The 21,530-nt window shown below is 41.9% G+C and overlaps 1 protein-coding gene across 1 annotated transcript in view; it reads right to left on the bottom strand.

Annotated features, from left to right (window-relative positions):
- Window positions 1-506: 506 nt before the first annotated feature.
- LOC121858968 (aspartate and serine-rich protein-like) overlaps window positions 507-21,530 on the bottom strand; it is a 69,446-nt gene continuing 48,422 nt past the window's right edge. Inside the window, exons 2-4 of the mRNA XM_042355626.1 lie at window positions 1,436-1,711; window positions 1,069-1,171; window positions 507-776 (exon numbers count right to left, since the gene is read on the bottom strand). Of these exons, the coding sequence (XP_042211560.1) occupies window positions 507-776; window positions 1,069-1,171; window positions 1,436-1,711 (649 nt within the window). The remainder of the gene's footprint in view (window positions 777-1,068; window positions 1,172-1,435; window positions 1,712-21,530) is intronic.

The following is a 21,530-nucleotide window of genomic DNA, read 5'->3' as shown; positions in this document are numbered from 1 at the left end:
TAAAAATATTAAAAGTTATTCAATTATTTTGAGTCATAAAAATTAAAAAAAAAAGTATGGAGACTATTTCACAGGTTTAGAGAGGTACGGTGATTGAGAAACAGGTGTGTGTATGGTAGAATAAAGGTGTAGTGAGTGAAGTAATATCTCTCGATATTATTATACAGATTAGTAACGAAATCTGTGTTGCTCTTCCTAGGGCAAGAGGGTAATAAGTGCCGTAACGTAGTGACCATGGGAGGGAAGATTGACTGATGGTATGTGAGGGAAGGAAGGAAGAGGGGGAAGGCGAGGTAAAGGATGAGGGAAGAGGAAGAAAGAGGGAGGTGACGGAAAAGAAGAGGATAAAGTGAGAGAAGGAGAGAGAGAGAGAGAGAGAAGAATCGTTAGGAGGTAATAACGATAGATGGAGGAGTGTTAGGAGGTAATAACGATAGATGGAGGAGTGTTAGGAGGTAATAACGATAGATGGAGTGTTTGTATTTAGATAGATAAAGTCCATGATGTCACAGCCCTTCATGACTATTCTTGATGTCACTGTCCTTGATGATGTCACTGTCCTTGTTGTCACTGTTCTTGATGTCACTGTCCTTGATGATGTCACTGTCCTTGTTGTCACTGTCCTTGATGTCACTGTCCTTGTTGTCACTGTCCTTGATGTCACTGTCCTTGATGTCACTGTCCTTGTTGTCACTGTCCTTGTTGTCACTGTCTTTGATGTTATTGTTCTTGATGCCACTGTCCTTGATGATGTCACTGTCCTTGTTGTCACCGTCCTGATGTCACTGTCCTGATGTCACTGTCCTTGTTGTCACTGTCCTTGTTGTCACTGTCTTTGATGTCACTGTCCTGTTGTCACCGTCCTTGATGTCACTGTCCTTGATGTCACAGTCCTGCTTGTCACTGTCCTTGATGTCACTGTCCTGATGTCACTTGTCCTTGATGTCACCGTCCTTGTTGTTGTCCTGATGTCACTGTCCCTTGATGTCACTGTCCTTGTTGTCACTGTCCCTTGTTGTCACCGTCTTTGATGTTATTGTTCTGATGCCACTGTTCCGATGATGTCACTGTCCTTGTTGTCACTGTCCTTGATGTCACTGTCCTGATGTCACTGTCCTTGTTGTCACTGTCCTTGTTGTCACCTGTCTTGATGTCACTGTCCTTGCTGTCACTGTCCCTTGATGTCACTGTCCTTGTTGTCACTGGTCCTTGATGTCACTCGTCCTGATGTCACCGTCCTTGTTGTCACTGTCCTTGATGTCACTGTCTTTGATGTTATTGTTCTGATGCCACTGTCCCTGATGATGTCACTGTCCCGTTGTCACTGTCCTGATGTCACTGTCCTTGATGTCTCTGTCTTTGATGCCACTGTCCTTGATGTCACTGTCCTTGTTGTCACTGTCCTTGATGTCACTGTTGTCACTGTCCCTGTCACGTCCTTGTCCTGTTGTCACTGTCCTTGTTGTCACTGTCTTTGATGTTATTGTTCTTGATGCCACTGTCCTTGATGATGTCACTGTCCTTGTTGTCACTGTCCTTGATGTCACTGTCCTTGATGTCACTGTCCTTGATGTCACTGTCCTTGTTGTCACTGTCCTTGTTGTCACTGTCTTTGATGCCACTGTCCTTGATGTTGTTGTTCTTGATGTCACTGTCCTTGATGTTATTGTTCTTGATGCCACTGTCCTTGATGTTGTTGTTCTTGATGTCACTGTCCGTTTCATGTTATGCTCTTATGAAGTTAATGCTCTTGGAAGGGAGGAGATAGGTATACAATGTTTATATACCTGAACTATATAACTCTGCTACGTCAACATTTGGACTAGTTTGTATTGTACACTCATAATGTTTTAACTTTACAATACGTAACGCTAAAGTTTATGTTGCTGTATAACACGAGGACAGATTTTCGTTTTATATATTAATGCGTATTGTTAAAATGTACGTTAGATTTTTACAATATATCGTTGTAATTGTTGTATCCCCTTGTTTACCTTAATATTTGTTTACTTCTGTTTTATGAGTTCGAGAAAATTTCGCATCATCTTGAAAATGAGGGAACCAGCGAGGGTTTATGACGTCATAAACATGTTAATAAATGTCTAAGTCCAGTCGTAAAAATTGAAATTTTTCGTAATTTTGTTTGGATGGACATTTTGTGTGTAGGTTTGTTGTGTTTTGATTAGCTTAAGTTTACTTCTTTTGTGGTTAGTTGGTAAGGTTAAGTTAATTAGGTTACTTTAGGTTAAATTAAGTTACGGTATGTTAGATTTGACTTGGTTAAGGTTAAATTAACCTAGGTTTGGCTAACTTGGGTAGATTTGCTTTGGTTGGATTAGGTTACTTAGTTTATGTTAGAATAAATTAACTTGGTGTAGGCTATGTTACGTTAACTTAATAAGTTAGGTTATATTAACTTAAGGAAGATTAGGTTAAGGTAGGTTAGGTCAGATGAACTTAAGGTAGGTTAGGTTAGGTTAACTTATGGAAGGTTAGGTTAAGGTAGGTTAGGCCAGATGAACTTAAGGTAGGTTAGGTTAACTTAAGATAGGTTAGGTTAGGCTAACTTAAGGAAGGTTAGGTTAGGTTAACTTAAGGTAGGTTAGGTTAGGTTAACTTAAGGTAGGTTAGGTTAGGTTAACTTAAGATAGGTTTGGTTAGGTTTACTTAGGTTAGACAAAGGTTAAATTAAGGTAGGTTAAGTAGGCTTAACTTAAGATCGGGATCAATATATAGTACAGAACTTAATATATTTGTTTCATTATTTCTATGATAAGTTGAGACCAAAACAAGACAATTTTCCTCTAGTGTTGAGTCTTATAGTGCAGTGTTGAGTCTTATAGTGCGGCGTTGAGTCTTATAGTGCGGCGTTGAGTCTTATAGTGCGGCGTTGAGTCTTATAGTGCAGTGTTGAGTCTTATAGTGCAGTGTCGAGTCTTATAGTGCAGTGTCGAGTCTTATAGTGCGGCGTTGAGTCTTATAGTGCAGTGTTGAGTCTTATAGTGCAGTGTTGAGTCTTATAGTGCAGTGTTGAGTCTTATAGTGCAGTGTTGAGTCTTATAGTGCAGGGTTGAGTCTTATAGTGCAGTGTTGAGTCTTATAGTGCAGTGTTGAGTCTTATAGTGCAGTGTTGAGTCTAAGTAGTAGGGTTGAAGCCTTATAGTGCAGTGTTGAGTCTTATAGTGCAGGGTTGAGTCTTATAGCAGTGTTGAGTCTTATAGTGCAGGGTTGGAGTCCTGAGAAAGTAGCAAGTTGAGTCTATAGTGCAGTGTTGAGTCTTATAGTGCAGTGTTGGAGTCTTATAGTGCAGTAAGCTGGAGTCTTTTATAGTGCAGCAAGGAGTCTTATAGCAGTGTGTTGAGTCTTATAGTGCAAAGGAGTCTTATAGTGCAGGGTTGGAGTCTTATAGTGCAGTGTTGAGTCTTATAGTGCAGTGTTGAGTCTTATGGGTAGCTGAGTCTATAGTGCAGTGTTGAGTCTTATAGTGCAGGGTTGAGTCTTATAGTGCAGTGTTGAGTCTTATAGTGCAGTGTTGAGTCTTATAGTGCAGTGTTGAGTCTTATAGTGCAGTGTTGAGTCTTATAGTGCGGTGTTGAGTCTTATAGTGCAGTGTTGAGTCTTATAGTGCAGTGTTGAGTCTTATAGTGCAGTGTTGAGTCTTATAGTGCAGTGTTGAGTCTTATAGTGCAGGGTTGAGTCTTATAGTGCAGTGTTGAGTCTTATAGTGCAGTGTTGAGTCTTATAGTGCAGTGTTGAGTCTTATAGTGCAGGGTTGAGTCTTATAGTGGTGGGGTTGAGTCTTATAGTGCAGGGTTGAGTCTATAGTGCAGGGTTGAGTCTTATAGTGCAGGGAAGGAGTCTTTATAGTGCAGTGTTGAGTCTTATAGTGCAGGGGTTGAGTCTTATAGTGCAGTGTTGAGTCTTATAGTGCAGGAAGGAGTCTTATAGTGCAGGGTTGAGTCTTATAGCAGTGTTGAGTCTTATAGTGCAGGGTTGAGTCTATAGTGCAGGGTTGAGTCTTATAGTGCAGGGTTGAGTCTTATAGTGCAGGGTTGAGCCTTATAGTGCAGGGTTGAGTCTTATAGTAGTGGGTTGAGTCTTGAGTAGTGCAGTGTTGAGTCTTATAGTGCAGTGTTGTTTTATAGTGCAGGGTTGGAGTCTTATAGTGTGGCTGAGGCCTTATAGTGCAGTGTTGAGGCCTAGCAGTGCTGAGTCTTATAGTGCAGGGTTGTCTTATATGCAGGGTTGAGTCTTATAGTGCAGGGTTGAGTCTTATAGTGCAGGGTTGAGTCTTATAGTGCAGTGTTGAGTCTTATAGTGCAGTGTTGAGTCTTATAGTGCAGGGTTGAGTCTTATAGTGCGACGTTGTCTTATTGTAGTCTTATAGTGGTGTCGATTCTTACAGTAGTGTTGAATTTTATAGTGGTCTTATAATAGCGTTGAGTCTTATAGTACAGTTTTATAGTAAAAGTAAATACTTTGAATGTGGAGGTTTAATTTCTCTCTAGTGTGTGTGTGTGTGTGTGTGTGTGTGTGTTTACATATACTGTAGATGGCTGACAAAATACCTTGCAGAAAGATTGGGAAAAATACCAGGTACTAATATATTAATACTAAAGATCATTTTTCAAGGGCCAGACGCGCCAATATACTGATCAGCCAATGAACATCGAGGAGCTTGTAAAAATTAGTTATTTCAGTCAATCAGCGGCGACTACTGATACTGTATATCCTATATTAACTAGTTGGTCACCTACGCATTAGCAGCTGTGTCATTGTGCACAGCGGATCACCACTTGCAACAGTTAAAGTAGAGTGTCCAAAGGCAGTTCCTCCCCCGCCTTCCACCCACACCCGCGCCTCACACACACTGCACACACAGCTACCAAACAGGGTGGTACTACCGCCTGGGAAGATATTGGAAGCATAATGTGTTGTCTAATGGTAGACCCTGCTGCCAAATGTGACCAAGTCCCAGGTTGATGATCTGACTTTCTGCCACATTTACACACAATTGCATATATCGTTTGGACCTATTGATTTGGTTTTTTTTTTCAATTTTGTATTTATTTGTGGTTATTATTATTATTATTATTATTATTATTATTATTATTATTATTATTATTATTATTATTATTATTATTATTATTATTATTATTATTATTATTATTGTTTTTTATTATAATTTTTATTTATTATCATCATCATCATTATTATTATTATTACTATTATTATTATTATTACATTTTCGTCCCCCAGGCCCTGATGTGGGTCACTGAACCTGTGCCCTGGTGGGTTAATCCCGTAAACACACACACACACACACACACACACACACACACACACACACACACACACTACCCCTTAAACTTAAAGTGTCTGTTGTCACTGCTTAATAACCTTAGCTTTTGAAGTACCTAAAATAAATCATTAACAACAACAACAACCATAACAACAAAAGTATCAAGCATAACAAAGACAATAAATACAATATTACAACAATAACAACTATATTTCAACAATAACCACAACATTAACAAACATAGCCACAACAACTACAACAATAACTACTGCAATAACCACAACAACAACCACAGGCACGACAACTACAACAACCACCACAACTACAGTAATAACCACAACAACCCACACTAGTGCTCTAATAAACACTACCTTCCATAACACATTACGTACAATGTGTGAGTTATTCAGGCTCTGATCCTGGGTTATTTCACACCAGTATAAGGAGTGACTCAAGAATAAAGGAAAAATATGAAGCTAAAAGAAAAATAACAGAGGAAATAAGTTAAACAGTTACACATTTACCGACGTCTTTCGTAAAGTTTAACTCACCCTTTAATATATCCTCCATTAGATACCTTAGGATAGTTTTAAACTTAGTGTCAGAGATTTAAATATATCATATATGTAATAGATATATATTATTTTCTTATATATGTCACACTAATGATGCTTCAAATGATGTTTACAGATGAGCGGAAGAAGCAGCTTCACATCGCACCTACTGAGGTAAGTAACTTAATTTGTTGTATTTGAAGGTGTTGGTCACATGCGTTTCGAAAGTTAGTGAAACACCGACGTAAATAATTATAATTCACTCGACAGGTTTTTTTAATATTTAGGGTATTAGGTTGAAAGATTCACGAAGGGTTGGTTCTAGATTCAGTGGTTCAGTAAGATACTACTGCATCCAAAGATTCAGAAGGGTTAAGTTAGGTTCAGAAGATGTTAAAGATTCTATTAGGCTCAATTGTTATTTCTTATATTAATAAAATCGTATTGATATAATAAACTGTTTACTGTAGCATTTATAGCAAAGATTTTTTTTTAAGAATTACAACAAATTCGTACTACACAGGGGAAGGGGGTGGGGGCGATGACTAAGTGGTTACAGCTTTCACCCATGTCCTAAGGTCCGTTGGTTCGATCACGGGTTACTCCTAGTCCACCCAGCAGTAAATAGATACCTAAGTTTGCTGTTAAGGAAGTGAAGGTTGTCGAGTACAGTGCGATTCATCCAGTGTACGTAACGGACAGTCATGTCTATAGGAATCTATTTTCTGTCAATATACGACGACATAAGAGTAAAAAAAATAGAAAAGATGCCGGAAAACAAGCTTTTTAAAGTGAGACAGATTGTATGAGTATGGAAACACAGAAGAAGGCAGAGCATTCCACAGTTTGGCTGTGTGAGGAAAGAAGGAGGTACTGTAACGGGTTATTATAGTGTGACCGACATCCACAGAGAAACGGTGGGCACCGCGGGCAAGACGAGTGTTACGAACCCACGGCCTTGCCGGCGGTACACAGGATGCCAAATCCACTGAACATTGACCGTTAAAGAACCTGTAAAAGAGAGAGAGTGAAGCAAAATTTCTGCGAAGAGAAAGGGAAGAGAGATTATCAACTAAAGGAGTTAATAAGACAAAATGCCTTTGATTCCACCCTGTCTAACAGTTGGACAGAAGAAGAGCCACCCCAGATATGAGAGCAGTACTCCAAGTTAGGACGAATGAATCACCTATAAACTTGAAGCAACTGCTCAGGAGTGAAGTAGCTACGGCATCTGTACAGCATTCCCAGCTTTCGGGAGGCAGCTTTAGCAATGATGTGGATGTGTGGCTTCCATGACATATTAGAGGAAATGGTGAAACCTAGCACATCTATTTTAGAACTTGGCAGAGTGATTGCGTCCTGAAATGTGATTGGTGGGAGATCATCTAATTTGGAAAGTGTAATTGGTAAATACTGAGTTTTATTACTATTGAATTTAACCAAGTTTCTGCCTCCCCATTCGGAGATGCTGCACAGATCCGCATTGGTAGATGTAGTGATATCAGCTCTAGAAACAGATCTAGTTTGAGAATTAGGGGAAAGGGAAAATGTGAAGAAGAGTGAAGAGTAGAATCATCAGCATAAGAATGAATAGAATTAGTTGTAGTGTGAAGTAAATCACTGATAAAAAGAAGGAAGAGAGAAGGTGAAAGAACAGAACCCTGTGGGACACCACTATTGGTAGAGAAACGGCGAGAGATCAATCCCTCGACAACAACTGCCATGGATCGGTACTCAAGGAAGCTAGAAATTAGAGAACAAAGTGGAGGAGAGAAACTATAAGAGGGAAGTTTATATTAATTATATTATATTATGTTATATTATATTGCATTATTATATTAATTATATTATATTATATTATTATATAAGGAAGCAGTTGTTTAGTGTTACTTTACTGTTTTGGAATCTTGACCCACGAGGTCACCAAGGAGAGCGTTATCTATGACAGCAGTCCGCCATAGTATCATACTGTGATGGCGACTGACTCAACCCAAGACTTGAGTGTCTCTCCCACAGTGTACAACATGAGCTAAAACTATAATGCTTGGATTTAGACCGAGTGTAGCGCCCTAAGAATAACACCTCATGCCATTACACCATACAATACAAACACTGTAGGAGAGAAGACGGCCCTGCCTCATGCCAAATATATCAGGGAGAAAATAGATGCTTTTCTATTTCACTGGACTAGATTACCAAAGAAGTGATAATGTATCTTGTACGAGTCACTTAACCGAAGACTTGAAGGCAGTACTTAGGATAGTATCAAAATTGCTTCGAGACTTGACCGCGATTATATACTGTACTGTACGTCCTTGTGTCCACGGCTTCTAAAATGTGGATTATACAAGTTGTTTAAGAATCTGGGCACTAGATGATAATTTTTATGAGAGTAGCACCGAGCTGGGTGATCTGCCACCATAATTCTCGGAGTCAAACACCCTCTTGAGACCACCATAAACCTCGGCACACTTACGTCATAACTTACAATGTGGTGAACTGGAACGTAAAGCACAAGGGTGTAGTCGATCATCCCCAGAACGCTACGTCAATAGTGAAGAACGTTACTGATATAGAGAACATTATTTAAATAACATTACTGTACTCATAGAGAACATTACTTAAAACTGATAACTTTACTGTACTGACATAGAGAACATTACTGTACTGATATAGAGAAATTGCTTAGAGAAATATAATATTAATATGTACGAACATTTTAGCGAATATGGTAAAAACCCACCACGCGTCAATTGTGTCAACCCCTTGCTGTCAACAGAGAACACTCGCTGATAACCAACAGTACTTAACAAGCCAGACTAAACTATTCTAATATACAATAGTTAGAGTATAATGTTGCTTTAACAACAGTATCCGACGTATACTGTATGTGTACGGGATATAACCAGCATTATACTGTACATCCAGAAACTACAGACCATAACACTGACTGTGAACCTAACCTAACCTAACCTAACCAGCATTATACTGTACATCCTGAAACTACAGACCATAACACTGACTGTGAACCTAACCTAACCTAACCTAACCTAACCTGTACTGCAATTAACTTTAATGGGTGGAATTTGAATTTATTAATAATTAGTTTTTAGATAGATAGATCGATACATTACTTCAGCATGTACATAGACTAGACCGTGCAGGTATATACTGTAGATAATTCAGGTACACGTACGAGTATGTAGACAATGCAGGTATACAATAAGCCGTGTAGGTATACAAAAAATGAATTTATTGTTTATGGCGTCACACTGTAGTAAACACATGGGTGGCAATGCATATAGAAAAATAGTTGTATGGTTATTATTACTGTACCAGACTTGATGCTTGTTGTAGTGAAGGTTTTATTTTCAGCCATGAATATTATTGAGGCATTTTTTTTTACTTAAACAATTACCATTACTTAAAGAAGAAATATTACTTGAACAATTAACATTACTTAAACAATTACCATTACTTAAAGAAGAAATATTACTTAAATTATTAACATTACTTAAACAAATAACTGTACATGACATCACTGAGGACAAAAATACAAGTTTCCTTCACAAAACGGACTAAATATGGACTATCTTCTCTACACAAACAATAAATGAAGAACAGTTAATATCCTTGCAAGTAAAACAGATAAGTAATAAGTAAGTTAAAGTAAGTTATGAGTAAATTCTACTCTCAGTCAAGTAAATCAATTACTTTTCCTCCAACGTGGAAAAAAAAATCGCGAGCAGCTTTTGTCTAACGTAAAATAAATAGCCGCTATATCCCGGTCGTACTGCAGCAAATTTAGTTCTCTCTCTCTCTCTCTCTCTCTCTCTCTCTCTCTCTCTCTCTCTCTCTCTCTCTCTCTCTCTCTCTCTCTCTCTCTCTCTCTCTCTCTCTCTCTCTCTCTCTCTCTCTCTCTCTCTCTCTCTCTCTCCTTATCTCTCTCTCTTTATCTCTCTCTCTTTTCTCTTTCTGCAAAAAAGAAGAATGAGTCATCTATTTTTGAGCACAACGTTGAATAATTTACCTCCTAAAAATTAGAGGAAATATTGTCCAGTTGTGTCTGGCCAATATGTTACAAACGAAGGATTTAGTATACGAGAGACCTGGTGCGTTCACAATGACGTTCACAATTTACAGTTTTACACCCTCGGAAAATTCTCTCTCTTCCCCCTTCACTCACCACCCACCAACCCACCCACCCCACCCACCCACCCACCCCACCCCACCCCACCCACCTGGCCAACCCCTGCAACCCAACCCAGCCACGCAACCCAACCGCAACCCAACCACCCCACCACCAACTCAACCCACCCGCAACCCAACCCACCCAGCCACCCCCAACCCACCTGCAACCAACCCAACCACCACCAACCCAACCCAACCCACCAGCAACACAACGCACCCAGCAACCAACCCAACCCACCCGCAACCCAACTCCATCTGATACAATTTTAAGGTTAATGTGTGACTTAGATATGTTTAGTGAATGAGTCATTAGTCAGCTTAAGGTAAATAGAGAAGTTGATGTCGCTTAGTGTGTAAATAATGAAGGACTTATAGACACGAGTTGCTATCAGTTTGTTCAAAAATATATTCATTATTTAGACACCATTACTTTTTTTTTTCAGTCCCCGAACAGAGAGGTAATGAAGGATAACGCTGTTTCATCAAATTCGGAATAAACGGTGACTATTTTTTCACCCAGAGTTGGAGTAAATAGGAGGCTGTTGTATCACTCGAGGGGAGACAGATGAAGGCTTTATGTATGCTGGCCACCTCGGACCTTCACAGCGATAATCAATATACGCGTCCAGACAAAACCTTACACCGTGCTTCCTTTCCTGATGACTAGGGTACAAAATACTGGCCAGGAGGAGGGTTTGATGGCCAGGAGGAGGGTTTGGTGCCCAGGAGGAGGGTTTGGTGGCCAGGAGGAGGGTTTGATGGCCCGGAGGTGGGTTTGATGGCCAGGAGGAGGGTTTGGTGGCCAGGAGGAGGGTTTGGTGGCCAGGAGGAGGGTTTGATGGCCAGGAGGAGGGTTTGATGGCCAGGAGGAGGGTTTGGTGGCCAGGAGGAGGGTTTGGTGGCCAGGAGGAGGGGCTGATAGCAAAAATACCACAATTTTGGCCCAAACAGGACGCTGAAAGGCTTAGATGATAATAAACTTAAGTAATTTCTTTTAACAATGGAGATACTGTGTGTGTGTGTGATAATTATTTAGTTACATAAATTTTATACATTTATATTTTACACATAAGACAACAGTACCGTAGAAGGTGGTAACAGTTAGAGTATTGATATCCTCGTGACCAAGAAGCTATAACCTGTGACAATACTGAGGCATGAGAGAGAGTTGTGTGGTGTGGTGAGCTGTGTGTCCGAATGGGGTTTGTTTGTGGGTCCACGAGGATGATTTTACCCGAGGACGACCTGTTGGATGTTGAGGATGTCTTGAAAGAAAGCCCTATAAAATATACTACTACTACTACTACTACTATTACTACTATTACTACTATTACTTCTACTGCTCCTCAATCCTCTAAACTTTCCACTATAGATGAAGGATCACCTGAGGATTTGGCCCAAGGTTGTTTCACCCGAGGATTTAAACACCTTAACTCTAGCTGGGGGTTAGGTTAGGTGAGCATTGTTAAGGTGAAAGGTTAGGTTAGGTTAGGTTAGGTTAGGTGAGCATTGTTAAGGTGAAAGGTGTGGGCCTAAACTTGAGGTGACCCGGAAATAAATAAGATTGGCAAAAACAAAAAGAGAAATAATATAAAAATATATATAATAAAGAAAATTATATATACCAAGCATAAAATTTAGACTTAGAGGAGAATGTTATAAATAAAGAGTTAATTGAGGAGAAGGGGGAAGGGGAAGGCAGAGGCAATGTCGGATGAATGGAATTAAGAGCAGCGATCCCCAGAGAGATGCAAAGTCTGAGAGGATTAATAAAAACAGCCTTTGAAAATATTTGGGGTAGAGGATCGTGGTGGCCAACCCTCAGACACGCTGATGTTACTTTGATTAATATTAGGAACAAATATTAATGGGAACTTTTGGAAGAAATCCCAGTTAAAATATATAAAGCATTGTAAGAGACGTGCCAGAGTCTTGATGGTGTAGGTTGACTGCGTGTTGAGGCAGCTGGAGGGTGCACGGTTCACTAGCATACTGAACGATACGAACATAACCTTTTCTTGGATAGTTTACGTTTAGGATGTGGTCTTATGGGAGCCTTCAACACCTTCATGGATAATAACAGATGTAATGTTTCTTAGTGTCATATGAACACATAACATTAGAACGAAATATTTGTAAAGTTTGTTTGTTTCTGAGGCGTGATCTGTAACCTATGTCCACACACACACACACACACACACACACACACACACACACACACACACACACACACACACACACACACACACACACACACACACACACACACACACAATAACGACCTCTAAGCACATATACACACAGGGGCTGCTGTCTGTATCTGTGTATATTTACCACTGATGGCCTTCTGTAGTATTATTGATCAATAGCTCTCTCTCTCTCTCTCTCTCTCTCTCTCTCTCTCTCTCTCTCTCTCTCTCTCTCTCTCTCTCTCTCTCTCTCTCTCTCTCTCTCTCTCTCTCCTATTATGTTCTCTTCCTTTCTCCTTTTGTTTATCTTCTCGAACTCCCCTTAGTCCCCCTATCTCTCGTCTTCTCCCCGTTATCTCTCGTCTATCTCCGTTATCTCTCGTCTATCTCCCGTTATCTCTCGTCTATCTCCGTTATCTCTCGTCTATCTCCCGTTACTCTCGTCTATCTCCCGTTATCTCTCGTCCTCTCGTTATCTCCTCACTCTCGTTATCTCTCGTCTATCTCCCATATCTCTCGTCTATCTCCGTTATCTCTCGTCTATCTCCCGTTATCTCTCGTCTATCTTCGGTATCTCTCGTCTATCTCCCGTTATCTCGTCTATCTCCTATCTCTCGTCTATCTCCCGTTATCTCTCGTCTATCTCCGTTATCTCTCGTCTATCTCCCGTTATCTCTCGTCTATCTCACTATCTCTCGTCTATCTCCCGTTATCTCTCGTCTATCTCCCGTTATCTCTCGTCTATCTCCGTTATCTCTCGTCTATCTCCCACTATCTCGTCCTCTCCCGGTATCTCTCGTCTATTTCTCGTTATCTCTCGTCTATCGTTATCTCTCGTCTATCTCCCGTATCCTCGTCTATCTCCACTATCTCGTCTATCCCGGTATCTCTCGTCTATTTCTCGTTATCTCGTCTATCTCCCGTTATCCTCGTCTATCTCCTTATCTCTCGTCTATCTCCCGTTATCTCGTCTACTCCCGTTATCTCTCGTCTATCTCGGTATCTCTCGTCTATTTCTCGTTATCTCTATCTCCTTATCTCTCGTCTATCTCCCGTTATCTCTCGTCTATCTCCCACTATCTCTCGTCTATCTCGGTATCTCTCGTCTATTCTCGTTATCTCTCGTCTATCTCCCGTTATCTCTCGTCTATCTCCCGTTATCTCTCGTCTATCTCCGTGTTATCTCGTCTATCTCGTTATCTCTCTACTTTATCGGTTAACATATAATTCGTCCAATTTTCCGAATATTTCTTCATCCGAACAACCCGATACCATCCGATTAATTGTCCACTGGATTATGTGATTACCCGACCAATCAATCATCCGACCATCCATCCGATCACTTTTAATTATCCGACCATAATTTCACTTGATAATCCGACTGTCAGGCCAATGATCCACCTGATTATCCGACCATCCGTTGATTCAGCCATTAGATTATCCGACTAGCCAAAGAAACAGCCACTAGATTATCCGGATAACCTGCAATATCCCACTTAATAACCTGATTAACCGAATATTGATCTTTACACACACACACACACACACAACTATACTTACACACTTACACTTAATCCCTCCTTTCACATTTCGTCTTCTCTGTGTACACCTCAACTACACTTCATCTTGCCTAACCTAACTTCTTAACCTAACCCTAACTAACCTAACCTAACCCTAACCATCTCTTCATCTCTATTTCACCTTACACTATTGTCTCACCCCCCCTCACCTGCATCCCCAGCCTCCCCTCCTCTCCCCCAGCCTCCTCCTACACCGCCATCACCCAGCCTCCCCCCCTCCAGCCTCCCCCCCCTACACCCCTCCACCCCCAGCCTCCGTCTACACCCTCCATCCAGCTTCCTCCCTACCTCCATCACCCCAGCCTCCCTCCCCTACACCCCCTCCATCACCCCAGCCTCCCCCCTACCCGCCATCACCCCAGCCTCCTCCTACACCCTCCATCACGCCTCCCCACCATCACCCCAGCCTCCCCCCTCCACCCACCCAGCCTCCCCCTACCTCACCCCCAGCCTCCTCCTACACCCTCCACCACTCTTTTCTCAATCCACAGTATACCATGATGATGTATCAAGTGAAACATGTATATGGAACAAGTAACAAGATCACCAGATTACAAGATGTTGTAACCGCTTGACTAAGGTTAGGATAAAGGGACCTCTGTAAAGTGTGCGGCCAGACATAATAAGGGTTGCCCCTCGTATACGAGGATGGCCGGCCCAAGGGCCCACTAGGCGTGAATTTGTTTAAGGTGTAGAAGCTGTCGCCAACACAACAACCACACCCTGAGTTAACGAGCTGTATGACCCAGTGTTTAAGGTGTAGAAGCTGTCGCCAACACAACAACCACACCCTAAGTTAACGAGCTGCATGATCCAGTGTCAAGGAATAGTCCGAGGCCGGACACTTCGCCAACTTGTGGCCTGTGGTGTAATAGTCAGCATGCTCGCCTCGCAAGCGAACAGTCAGGTTCGATCCCCGTGCAGGGTGAAACTATGGGCAAGTTCTTTAAGCCATTTGACTCTGTCTACAAAGCAGTAATTGGATACCTGGATGCTAATCGATTTGCGGATCGTATTCGGGGGTTATGGTTAGCCAGTGCAATTGACGGAATATATGGCCACACACTCTGGCAGTATGTCCCTCAGGCAGATGTGAACAAAACTAAATGTAAAGTGTGTGGCCAGATATGTACCTCTGGCAGTATGTCCCTCAGGCAGATGTGAACAAAATAAATGTAAATTGTGCGAGACATGACACATTCTGTATGTCTAGAGATGTAACAAAACTAAATGTAAAGTGTGTGGCCAGATATGAGCCACACACTCTGGCAGTATGTCCCTCAGGCAGATGTGAAAAAATAAATGTAAATTGTGCGGCCAGACATATGCACACACTCTGGCAGTATGTCCTCAGGCAGATGTGAACAAAACTAAATGTAAAGTGTGTGGCCAGATATATGGCACTCTGGCAGTATGTCCCTCAGGCAGATGTGAAAAAATAATGTAAATTGTGCGCCAGACATATGGCCACTCTGGCAGTATGTCTCTGGCAGATGTGAACAAAACTAAATGTAAAGTGTTTGGAATATATGGCCACACACTCTGGCAGTATGTCCTCAGGCAGATGTAAAAATAATTAAATTGTGCGGAACATATGGCACACTCTGGCAGTATGTCTCTCAGGCAGATGTGAACAAAACTAAATGTAAAGTGTGTGGCCAGATATATGGCCACACACTCTGGCAGTATGTCCCTCAGGCAGATGTGAACAAAACTAAATGTAAAGTGTGTGGCCAGACATATGGCCACACACTCCAACGCTACGTTCTAGTCTGTTTGAAGGTAGAACCTTTTAGGGACAGGTCCAAGTACACTGTGTGTTCACTGGCGCAGCACTTTATCTCCGCCAGCAATAAGTCGACATTAAAACTGGATGCATATTTCAGCCCTGTAGGTAAGTAAACTCAAACTCGGGGAAAAATAATTATCTTTCAGGAGTCGATGAATTTGGAAGTGAACAATCCTGTTGTCTTGCCAGGGTTGGTAGGCGTGATTGTGAGACATTTCCTACCTATTTGGTAGGCCTATTTTGCTGTAGTTGTTTCATTCAAAATATAAAAATAGTTCGTTGCATTATGATTGGTGAATAAACTTTATCAAAAATCTTCTTTCGTGGTGTCATTTTGTTTCTCACAGTATAAAGATATTTTTTATTTACCGACTTACAAGACTAAGCGACCTGTGTGTTGGACATTATCTGTGACACTCAACACCACAATATCCTGATCACTTTTTGCGTTACCACTCGCAGGATGTGTATGGGGTGCACAATAAACTAGCCGTTGTCAATGACCGAATTTAAAATAAATCCATCACTCCCTCCTCCCCTCCCTCCCTCCTCCCTCTCCTCCCATCCTCCCCACCCTCCTTCCTTCCTCCTCCCTCCCTCCTCCTCCTCCCTACCTCACCTCCATCCTCCAGCACTCCTCCCTCTCCCACCCCTCCACTCCATCCTCCACCTCCTCTCTCCTACAACCAGACAAATGATAATGTGTTCAGTGTGATGATGTTCCCACCACCATTACCAGCGACCTTTGTGTGTGTGTGTGTGTGTGTGTGTGTGTGTGTGTGAGAGAGTGTGTGTGTGAGAGAGTGTGTGTGTGTGTGTGTGTGTGTGTGTGTGTGTGTGTGTGTGTGTGTGTGTGTGTGTGTGTGTGTGTGTGTGTGTGTGTGTGTGTGTGTGTGTGTGTGTGTCTCTGATCTGCCTGATGGAGCGGTTTTGCTCACTACTTCCTTGATGACCACACAGTCACCATTGTTTGGGTCTCTTTGTTTATGGGGGGTGTAGAGGTGAGTAGAGGGGGTGAGGTAGAGAGGGTGAGGTAGAGGGGGTGAGGATGAGAGGAGGAGTGAGGTAGAGAGGGAATAGTGAGAGGGGCTGATACAGGAACAGAGGAGGAATGGCTTGCTGTGATTCGTGTTAAAAATAAAGTATTTCAAACAGCTGGACCCGTACAATGCTGCTTCAAGGCCAGCGTCTATATCACATTATGTTCAGTAGGTGTGAGTGTTATCAACAGGTATACTGCTGCTGTCACACCTAGATTTAGTCAAGTATTGCTGGATAAATGTTCGGTTAGTTTACGAAGGTTGTAGTGGGGTTGTGGGCTAGGTTAGATTAGGTTAGGTTAAGTTGAGTTGGGTTGGGTTGGGTTGGGTTGGGATAGGTTACGTTGGGTTGAGTTGGGTTGTTATAAGTTAGGTTAGCTTGGGTTGGGTGAGATTTGGTTAGGTTGATAAGGGCACAGGTCGTAGGTTACAGCCCTTTGTGACAGGTAAGTTTATTGTATCCGTTAATGAGTGAAATAAGAGCCGTGACACCTGTTGATTAATTTAACATCCAATAAACTTGATGATTTTAACTAATATAACACAACAGGTATTAACCGGTTCACCGCCCAGTGAAAACGGAAGAAGAAATAATAAGCAGGTGAAGCTAATTATTACCCAGGTGCGAATTTTAATTAAAACTTGAGGTGACTTGGCATGGGAGCTGGGTCTGAGTGTAACACTTGGCTGACCTCGACACCAATCATACACAGTTATACATAAACAATCATTAAAAGTTATTCATAGTTATACATAAAAATATATGTAAAAATTACAAAGAAAACAATGTATATTTACGTCCTGTATACCTGGTCATGGACGTTGGGTTTGGTTAGGTTAGGTTAGCGTTAGGCTAGTCTAAATTAGGTTAGCGTTAGGTTAGTCTAAATTAGGTTGGCATCAGATTTTCTAAATTTGGTTAGCGCCAGTTTCTAATTATCCTAATTATCAGGTGAATAAGCTAGGGTCTAATCTTCAGGTGATCCAAGTTTTTTCAGATTAAAACGTAAGGTTATCTCGTAAATACTTGAGACTCGTATAAATAGACCTTCCATTATGTCAGCTTCCTGTACTGACCATTAGTGATATATAACGCCTCAAGTGTTAGTCCAGAATAACCAGATAAACAACAGAGTAGGTGGTAGGCACTCAGACGACTGGACAAGCGCTGGGCGGAACAGGATATTACGGACATCCACGACCACAGGATATTGCTCCGGCATCTCTGGATAAATATAATACCTTAGAGAGTTTTACTGCAACTATATAATCCCTTAGAGTGAGACAGTACATAACAAGAAGCTTTAAATCTTTTCATAAGTCGAAATCTGAATATAACCTAAATTTTCTCTGTAAATCTCCATTGTTAGGTCTTTATTGGCCAAAGTCTTCAGGTAACCAAGATCTTTATTGGCTAGAGTCTTCAGGTAACCAAGGTCTTTATTGGCTAGAGTCTTCAGGTAACTTTCACTAATAATTGCTGCACTAGACAACACGTTTGATGGTGAGTGACGGAAAAATACCTTCAATTATTATCATTAATTTGACAATACGAGAACAATTTCCTAGTATTTACTTTCATAAGACAATGTGTCACGTCACTATATAATACACCTATTGTTATTCGACGATTTTAATCAAGATACTTGGATTAAGATAATTTATGCCGGATCATCTGAAGATTAGCCAATCCAGGTTAGGTTAGATTAGGTTTTGTTTTGTTAGGTTAGGTTAGGTTAGGTTAAGGTATTTAATCAACCGGTGAAATAAGGTGGGGGAGCTAACCTTCAGGTGACCTTCTCCGTTTTTTGGGGTTATATAGAGAACTCATTTTCCGCCTCTCCTGACTTCACTGATAACACAACACGACAAAAACAACTCCAACCTTTATGTCGTTCACAATTAAGAGTAAATATTTAAGATTCTGACCCTACAATTTGGTTAATGAAAGTGATTTTTTTTCCTTTGTAACGTGATATATATATTGTTAAGTAGATACATAGATAGATGTATTAACCTATTGATACTCTGATACATAGGCAGATGTATAGATAGAGAGAGAGACTGTCTAAATAGATGGAAATGGGGATAGAATGATGAATATTGATGCCAGGGATAGATAGCTATAGGGATAGATATGAGAGGGTTAATAAGAAGGAAGAGGACGAGAGGGAAGGAGAGGGAAGTGAAAGAGGAGGAGGAAGGGGAGAAAAAAAGCGAATAACAAGAGGAATAGGGAAGGAGAAGAAGGGGTGTGAGAGGACAGAAAGAAAAGGGAGGTGGTGACAAGACGGGAGGAAGAGGGGGGGACGAGACGGGGGGAAGAGGGGGTGACAAGACGGGAAGAAGAGGACGACAGGGAGGAGGGTGACAAGACGGAAGAAGAGGGGGACGAGACGGGAAGGGGGGATGAGACGGGAGGAAGAGGGGTGACAAGACGGGAAGAAGAGGGAAAGAGGGATGGAAGACACGGCTGTCAGACAAGAGAGATGATGAGTCTCTACGCCAGCCGGCTAGTGCCGCCTATAAATCGTCCCACGCGGGAAAACATCTCTATTTTTTTCCGTCTCGTGGAGGTGGTGCCTGTGTGTACCTTAATGATGACACACACACACACACACACACACACACACACTAAGAACAAAAGAAAAAACAAGAATAAACAGAGCAATACACTCCGAGAGATTAGAAGAAGAAAAAAATACGTGAAAATGAAACTGTGATCTCCTCCCTTCTCTCCCTCCCTTCTACCTCTCACCATTTCCTGTCCCATCTCCCTCTTCTCACTACTCCTTTCTCTCTATACCTCTCACCCCTCTCCCCACCACCCTCTCCTGCCACCCTCTCCCTGCCACCCTCTCCCTGCCACCCTCTCCTGCCCTCTCCCACCCCTCTCCCTGCCACCTCTCCCCCTGCCACCCTCTCCTCCCCTCTCCCTCCCACCCTCTCCCACCTCTCCCCTCCCACCCTCTCCCTACCCACCTCTCCTCCCACCCTCTCCCTCCCACCCTCTCCCTCCCACCCCTCTCCCTCCCACCTCTCCCTCCCACCCCTCTCCCTCCCACCCCTCTCCCTGCCACCCTCCACCTCTCCCCCTGCCACCCTCCCTCCACCCTCTCCCTCCCACCCTCTCCCTCCCCACCTCTCCCTCCCACCCTCTCCCTGCCACCCTCTCCCTGCCACCCTCTCCCTACCACCCCTCTCCCCTCCCACCCTCTCCCTGCCACCCCTCCCTGCCCACCCCTCTCCCTCCTCCTATTAAGACAAACAACCTAGATCTTTCATCAACGCCTCAATCACCTGGTCCGCCTCGCCTCTCTCTCTCACCTCTCTCTCTCACCTCTCTTTCTCATTTCTCTCTTTATTTCTATGTCTGGCCTGGCCTTCTTCAGTCTATCACCTACTCTCTCAACTCTAAATTTATCCCCTCCCTCTCTCTCCCCTCTCTCTCTCTCAACTTCTTCCCGTTATACACCTTTACTCTTTACCGCTTCCCCTCTCATCTCTTTCTCTCATCTACCTCTGACTTTTCCCTCTCGCTCAGCTCTCACCACTCTTCCCTCCTCCTCCTCCACTCACCTCAACCGCTATAAAACTCCTCTACATGTTAGTCGCCCCTCATAGTGGCATGGATGTGACGTAAGGCTGGCCACGCCCACGTCTAACCAATGAAATGTCCAGCTCACGCCCTTTGTTTATCCTCAAGCTTGGCCACGCCTCTTTCTGTCTTTTTGGATTATTGTTGTCATTTGTAGAGTAAATTTTATGAACAAATGTCAGAAACTAGCTTTTTTGTATATGTTGTGAATAAGTATGGCGTTATTGTAGTGGTGTATTGTAGTGGTGTATTGTAGTGGTGTATTGTAGTGGTGTATTGTAGTGGTTTGTTTACATGTTTCTTGGTATACTGCAGCCTTAGCAACCATTACGCTTGTCTGAGTTGCCGCGGTTGCTAAGGGAGGGTTAAAGTGGGCGGAACTCAATCCATATTTCAATGGTTAAGTTTTCTATCCTTTTCTCAAGGTTTCTAAACTTTGCCTCTCGTTTGTATACTTTTCATGAGATTTCTCTACTTTACTTGTTTCAAATTCTGTATTATATTACCTTAAGGTTTCTGTACATTTTTGCGGTGTATATGCTTTTCATGAAATGTACAGTCTCTCGTTCAAGATTCTTCGAACACTGCTGAAGACAGCTGGCAACTCAAGGCCGTTTGTTTACTGTAGTACGTAGTAAAAATTGTGAATGAATGTAAAAGGTTATCGGTGATTGGTTGCTTAGTTCCCCGTTGGTTAATTAATGGTTGGGCTCTGTAGTATCGTATTATATTATACTACGTACTATAGTAAACAAACGGCCTTGAGTTGCCAGCTGTTTCCAGTAGTGTTCGAAGACTCTTGAACGAGAGACTGTACATACAGTACTATTATATTTTAATTTCGTATAAAATGGTATCCATTAAAACAAAGTCCTGGCGTTTTTTCCCAACGGGAGGGGAGTCACTTGAACTAGGAATTGCTGCGCTTTTATTATCTTTAAATTAGTTACCAATCAAAACAACCATCACCTTCATAAAGAAACACCATAAGTCATATCGATTCATTTAAGGAATAAATTAGCTTGAAAGTCGTTTATTTTACCGTTATAAGAGACGGTACCGGGCGAGAACACGACAACCGATCAAAATAAAAGAAATAATTCCATAAATCACTGCGAAAGTTAAAAGAAATTTCAAAGAAATAAAAACATGTCTCGTCACTTACTCACTTGTTGCGTCCTTGCTCGGAGCAGCTCATATACTTAGCATATTATAGCACCATATTTCCTCCATGAATTCTTCTGTCCTAAAACTAACCCAACACAACCCAACCTAACCAAACCTAAC

The sequence above is a fragment of the Homarus americanus genome, unplaced genomic scaffold, assembly GCF_018991925.1.
Source record: "Homarus americanus isolate GMGI-L3 unplaced genomic scaffold, GMGI_Hamer_2.0 scaffold8226, whole genome shotgun sequence".
Lineage (NCBI taxonomy): Eukaryota > Metazoa > Arthropoda > Malacostraca > Decapoda > Nephropidae > Homarus > Homarus americanus.
The sequence above is the reverse complement of the archived record's forward strand: the minus strand, read 5'-3'. Positions and strand labels throughout refer to the sequence as shown.